We start from the raw sequence: 6558 nt of genomic DNA, 5'->3' as shown, positions 1-6558 counted from the left end.
TAATTTTAATAAATGACAAATTAAAAAAGCATGAACATTTTTTCTTGTATCGAAAAAATATCAAACCGAACCGTGAATTTTGTGTATTGTTGCACCCCTAGTACGTAGATCTTGGAATGATGCTCGTTCATCAAAACATGTTTGTCTTCATATCGTTAAGACATGGTGTCACCATTAATTTCCATCCAATTCTTTACACAAGACAAAATAGTCACACATGTAAGCACCAACGATTGCAAAATGAGCTCTGCAGTTTGGTGTTGTAAGTCACGTCTATTGCAGTGGATAGTAACACCTTTTATGTTTAAATTTTTGCCTCTGTAAACCATCACAGTGGACAAACAAATGCATTTGATTAAATTTGGAGAAACTAGGGACATTTTTTCACATAGTCCCCATTTTCAGAGGGTAATAATTTGCTGACCCTTGACCTTTTCCTTGTTATTTCATAACAAATTAAGCAGATAAAAGAATCCCAAGTTTTGCATTTGGTAACTGAACTCTCAATATGTAATCCAGAAATATCTACAGCCAGCTGCCGGACATTTATTAAAGGACTTTCTCTGTATAAAGCATGAACTGTTTTTATTGGAAAATCACAAGACCAAGCAATATGACAAAAGTGTACTTAAACAGTGTTTGGGCGATCGTGGCTCAAGAGTTGGGAGTTCGCCTTGTAATCGGAAGTGTCAGGGACCAAGCAGTAAAGCATAAAGGACACAGGTGTTTAATTCAAAAAAGGGGGTTTTATTGACCCAAAAAATATGAAAATATATTTAACAAAGCCAAAACTTAAATAGGCAGACCAATAAAAGAGGTCAACTCAATAGACTAAACTGAAGATAATAATTAACAAAACCTCAAACAAACATAAGATAAACTGACCTGCTGAAATGACACACGGGGGAACTTAAATACCGGTTTAGCTAAACCAAATGACACACACGGGGGAAAACAAAATGGCTGCCATATAAGCAACTAATACAAAACAATTAAACAAACATGAAACACCCCCCAGACAATGAAGCATGTGGTGCAATCCAATTAGGCCGTCATTAGTACTTCAGGTCTACCAGCCCTTTGCCACACCTTTTGCCAGACGGAGAAGCCAACTCCCAGGTAACTCAAACAAAGAAAGATGTATTAATATAACATAAAACAGAACTTTGACCTTGCAAGGTTAATATGTGTGCACCCATATAAACATTGGAAGGTGTGATAGAAAAATAAATACATTTAATAAAGAAACAATATTGAACAATAGATTAGACTATTTTAAAGTAGTGACTGTAAATTAAACTAAAGTGAATCAACGGGTGGTGAGGTGTGGAGCTTACCATGTGTGGCATGCCATCACACACCTCCCCTCTTCAGAGCTCTCGCTGGAACAGCGAGAGAGATAGTCAGCAGTAAGGTTCTCCTTGCCTGGTACATGGTGGACAGTGAATCGGAATGGCTGTAAGGCCAGGTACCAGCGGGTAATTCGCCCATTTGTGTCCTTCATCTGCTCAAGCCACTGGAGTGCTTTGTGATCAGTTTCCAAGGTGAAGTCTCTTCCCAGTAGATAGTAGCGGAAGGAGTCCAGGGCCCACTTGATCGCTAAGGTCTCTTTCTCTACTGTGGAATACCGAACTTCACGTGGAAACAGTTTCCGGCTGATGTAAGCCACTGGATGGCGGCCTTCCCTGGTTTCCTGAAGGAGGACAGCTCCCAGGCCCCGATCTGAAGCATCAGTCTGTAATATGAACGGTTCATCAAAGTTGGGACTGTACAAAACCGGTTGCTTACTTAGTGACTGTTGGATGTCATGAAACGCTGCCACTGCCTCCTCTGTCCACTGGATGTGATTGGGAGAACGTGATCCCGTCAGGTCTGTGAGCAGAGCTGCCCTGTTGGAGAACTGAGGGATGAAACGACGGTAGAAACCTGCCATGCCCAAAAAGGATCTCAGCTGCTTCCTTGTTTGGGGCAGGGGGGATGATTCCATGGCCTCGATTTTGCTGACCTGTGGCCTGATAACCCCCTTGCCGATGACATGGCCCAGGTATTCTGTCTCAGCAGCGGCGAAAACACACTTTGACGTATTCACCGTCAACCCAGCTGAGTGCAAGTGGTCCAGAACAGTTCGCAGGTGTTCCACATGCTCCTCCCAGGTGTTGCTGTGGATAACAATATCATCCAAGTAAGCAGCAGCAAAGTCAGAGCAGTCATGTAATACCTGATCCATTAGCCGTTGGAAAGTTGCTGGAGCTCCATGTAATCCAAATGGCAAGACTGTAAATTGGAAAAGCCCCCATGGTGTTCTAAATGCTGTGAACTCTCTGGACCGTTGAGTGAGTGGGACCTGCCAGTAACCCTTACACAAATCTATTGTGGTCAGGTACCTTGCTTTTCCCAGACGTTCAAGTAGATCATCAATTCTTGGTGTTGGGTAGGAGTCAAACATGGATACGGAGTTCAGGTACCTGAAATCAATGCAGAACCTCATACTCTCATCCCTTTTGGGTACCAAGACCACAGGGTTGCACCATTCGCTTTTAGATCTTTCAATGATCCCTAGGGATAGCATCAAGTCAATTTCCTTCTTCAATGAAGGCAGAAGACGTTCTGGGATCCTGTAACTCAATCGTCTCACAGAGGCACCTTCTCGTACCACAATATCATGTTCGACAATGTCAGTTCTCCCTGGATTCTCTTGAAAGACTGCTGATTTACACATTTCTCTCACCTGCTGCTGCTTGTCCTCTGGGAGATGGCTGAGATCATAATCCAGAGAGCCAGCAGGTGGTAGATATTGCTCATCTGCTTCATCTTCTTCAGGCACTCGCCGTATGAGCATTGCATCCGCCTTGTGTTCAATACGCACCACCCACTCCTTCAGAAGGTTTATATGCAAGACCTTGCTGGGGCGCAACTGCCCTGGGGTGGACACCTCATATGTGGTGGGTCCCAGCTTCCTCATAACTTCAAATGGCCCCTGCCACTTTGCCAGCAATTTGTTGTTGTCACTGGGGAGGAGCACGAGCACCTTTTGTCCTGGTTCAAACGAACGCTGACGAGCAGATTTATCATACCAAGACTTCTGCTGCTGCTGGGCCTCCACCATATGTGATTGAGCAAGTTCACTCATTTTCTCTAACCGTTCTCTCATCTGAATGACATAAGACAAAATGTTATTGGGTCCCTCCTCCGCCTTGTCTCCCTCCCAGATCTCCTTTAACAGAGTTAGAGGGCCACGAACCTCATAACCATACAACAGCTCAAAAGGGGAAAAACCTGTGGAGGCTTGGGGGACTTCTCTATAAGCAAAGAGTAGATATGGCAGCCATTGATCCCAATCATTACCACTGTTGTTGACAAACTTTCTGAGCATCTGTTTCAATGTCTGGTTAAAGCGTTCTGTCAGCCCATCAGTTTGAGGGTGGTATGGTGAAGTTCTCAGACTCCGGATACCCAACAACTGATAAACTTGCTTTAACAAAGTAGACATGAAGTTAGTGCCTTGATCAGTTAGTATTTCTCGTGGAAACCCAACTCTTGCAAAGAACTGCACTAAACAAAATGCAATGGGCTTGGCCTTTATAGATTTTAAAGGGAACACCTCAGGATATTTTGTGGCATAATCTGTTACAACAAGCATGTAACGATTTCCTGCTTTGCTCCTCTCAACAGGCCCTACAATATCCATTCCAAGACGCTCAAAAGGAGTGCCGATGACAGGGAGAGGTTGGAGTGGAGCTCTATGGGGGATTTTGGTAGATGTTATCTGACACTGTGGGCAACTTTTACAAAACTGAGCCACATCTTTGCTAAGACCGGGCCAGTAGAAATGATGTTTGATGCGAGCTGTGGTCTTGTGTTTACCAAGATGGCCAGCCCACGGAATAGAATGCCCCAAGGTGAGAATGGCGTTTCTCACCTTCTGGGGAACCACCAGCTGCAGCACCGACCCCTGCTGACGATAGAGAATGTCATTTTGCAAGATGTACTCGATGTACTCACTGTTGAGAACCTGTTCCACTCCAGGTTCCTTTTCTTTGGCCTTCTGGAAAAGAGATATTAAAGATTGATCAGATTTTTGGAGTTCAGCAATTTCAGTTGGAATAGTAAACCCTAGGGGTGACGATGTTGGCTCAGCGTCTGTTAGTGTCTGCACAGGTGAAAATTGGAATTTCTCCTGCCTTCTTTGTCTGCGGGTCTTCCGTGGCTTCACCACAGTTGGTTCAAACTCCTCATCAAAGAAAGGCAGGGCACTCAGGGTCTCAGAGTAGGTACTGACTTGCTTAGCCTGAGCTCTGGTAACGGCTACATTGCACTCCTCAGTCTGCTCAGACTCCAACAAATCAAAAAGCACAGGAAGGTCACGCCCTAACACGGCAGAGTAAGGCAAACTGCTCACAACACCCACATTCAGCAGATACATCTGGTCCTGAACTTTAATGTAGATGTCAGCTGTCGGATATCTTTTCTCATCTCCATGGACACAACAGATTGAAATTGTATCACTGGTGCGAACAATATTAGGTGGAGCAAAATCTGAGTGAATAAGGGACCGAGAACTGCCAGAGTCAAGAAGGGCATTGAGTAGAACCCCATTCACTTCAATCAGACTCATTTTGATGGATTTGTCACTCTCCTGCTCAGGATCAACATTAGAACGGGGGGCAAAGCACATTTGTACCATTTTAGCAGAATTTCTTGGGCACATAGGTTTTGTATGGCCCTCTACTCCACAAAGATAACAAATGAGCTTCTTACCGGAGGCCTTCGGTGGTCTAGTGGTAGACTGAGGGGTCTTACTGGTGCTTGTATTTGCTGAATCCAGATGGTTTTGCTGAGGTATCTTCCGAGTGTCCCTCGATGCCTTCCATGCATTATGGCTCCATGCTTGCCCCTTCTTTCTGGCAGCAACAAAAACATCAGCTAACCGAGCCGCTTCCATTGCTGAGCCAGGGTTATGTTCTCTGATCCAAACCTGAAGCTCAGGAGATAGCATTCTGAGAAACTGCTCCAAGATTATAGTTTCACCAATGTCATGAATAGTTTTACGCTTTGGCTGGATCCATTTCCCATAAAGCTCCTTCAGTCTCGCATATAGCTCACGAGGGCTTTCATCTGGTTGAACGTCCAGGGATCTGAATCTTTGCCTATATGTTTCAGGGTTAATGTCATATTTTGACAGAATAGCTGATTTCACTTTATCATAGTCTAATGAATCATCAATGTCCATGTGAACATAGGCACCTCTAGCTTTGCCAGTGAGCAAGGGTATCAAACGAAAAACCCAATCTGATTTCTGCCATCGATAAGCTGTAGCCATACGTTCAAATGTGATCAGGAAATGTTCTATATCATCAGCTTCAGTTAATCTTTCCAATCTGCCCTCTATTTGTAGGGGAAACTGAAATGCTGGTGAAATGGCTGGATTGGAATTAGTCATAACTGGTTCAGCCTGGGCCTGCTGAGCAGAGGAAGAAGGATGAATATCAGACTCTAATGGTTCAGAGCGAGCCTCTGCAGAATCTGATGGTGATGTTCTGACTTGGATTTCTGACTGCAGAAGTCTAAACTGATGTTGAAGGGCTTTAAATCGCTGTTCTTGTCGTGCATTTAACTCACTCTGTTTTGCATCCCGGACGTCCTGTTGTCCCATGTGAGCATGTAGCATATTGACTAGATCAGACAAAGTAGGCTCCTTTTCCACTCTCTCCACAACTTCAGTGACTTCTGAGGCTCCATTTTCCTCCTCTTCGCAGGTTTGCTGAGCAGATCCCTTTTTCTTTTCATTCTTGCCACCACGATGCATTTTTCTTCCTCATGGGGAAAAACAGAAGAAAGGGGAAAAAAAAAGAAAAAGGACCTGTGTCCAATACTGGATGATCCCACCGCTGCCACCAATTGTCAGGGACCAAGCAGTAAAGCATAAAGGACACAGGTGTTTAATTCAAAAAAGGGGGTTTTATTGACCCAAAAAATATGAAAATATATTTAACAAAGCCAAAACTTAAATAGGCAGACCAATAAAAGAGGTCAACTCAATAGACTAAACTGAAGATAATAATTAACAAAACCTCAAACAAACATAAGATAAACTGACCTGCTGAAATGACACACGGGGGAACTTAAATACCGGTTTAGCTAAACCAAATGACACACACGGGGGAAAACAAAATGGCTGCCATATAAGCAACTAATACAAAACAATTAAACAAACATGAAACACCCCCCAGACAATGAAGCATGTGGTGCAATCCAATTAGGCCGTCATTAGTACTTCAGGTCTACCAGCCCTTTGCCACACCTTTTGCCAGACGGAGAAGCCAACTCCCAGGTAACTCAAACAAAGAAAGATGTATTAATATAACATAAAACAGAACTTTGACCTTGCAAGGTTAATATGTGTGCACCCATATAAACATTGGAAGGTGTGATAGAAAAATAAATACATTTAATAAAGAAACAATATTGAACAATAGATTAGACTATTTTAAAGTAGTGACTGTAAATTAAACTAAAGTGAATCAACGGGTGGTGAGGTGTGGAGCTTACCATGTGTGG

At 43.5% G+C, this 6558-nt stretch overlaps 1 protein-coding gene across 1 annotated transcript; it reads right to left on the bottom strand.

Moving 5' to 3' along the window:
* Window positions 1-691: 691 nt before the first annotated feature.
* LOC146510763 (uncharacterized) lies at window positions 692-5778 on the bottom strand. The gene is made up of 2 exons (XM_085173155.1): window positions 5620-5778; window positions 692-4975 (listed from the first exon to the last, which is right to left on the bottom strand). Exons 1-2 carry the CDS (start codon window positions 5659-5661, stop codon window positions 1334-1336), a joined length of 3684 nt encoding a protein of 1227 aa, XP_085029281.1. The 5' UTR covers window positions 5662-5778; the 3' UTR covers window positions 692-1333.
* Between the last annotated feature and the right edge of the window lie 780 nt (window positions 5779-6558).

The sequence above is a fragment of the Neolamprologus multifasciatus genome, chromosome 9, assembly GCF_963576455.1.
Source record: "Neolamprologus multifasciatus chromosome 9, fNeoMul1.2, whole genome shotgun sequence".
In the NCBI taxonomy this organism is placed as follows: domain Eukaryota; kingdom Metazoa; phylum Chordata; class Actinopteri; order Cichliformes; family Cichlidae; genus Neolamprologus; species Neolamprologus multifasciatus.
The sequence above is the reverse complement of the archived record's forward strand: the minus strand, read 5'-3'. Positions and strand labels throughout refer to the sequence as shown.

Excerpts from the sequence above, each read along its gene's own strand:
- LOC146510763 (XM_085173155.1), bottom strand. The coding sequence starts at position 5,661 with ATGCTCACATGGGACAACAGGACGTCCGGGATGCAAAACAGA. Across the intron at positions 4,976-5,619 it reads CGTCCGGGATGCAAAACAGA|GTTTGGATCAGAGAACATAA; the intron begins GTGAGTTAAATG and ends CCTGAGCTTCAG.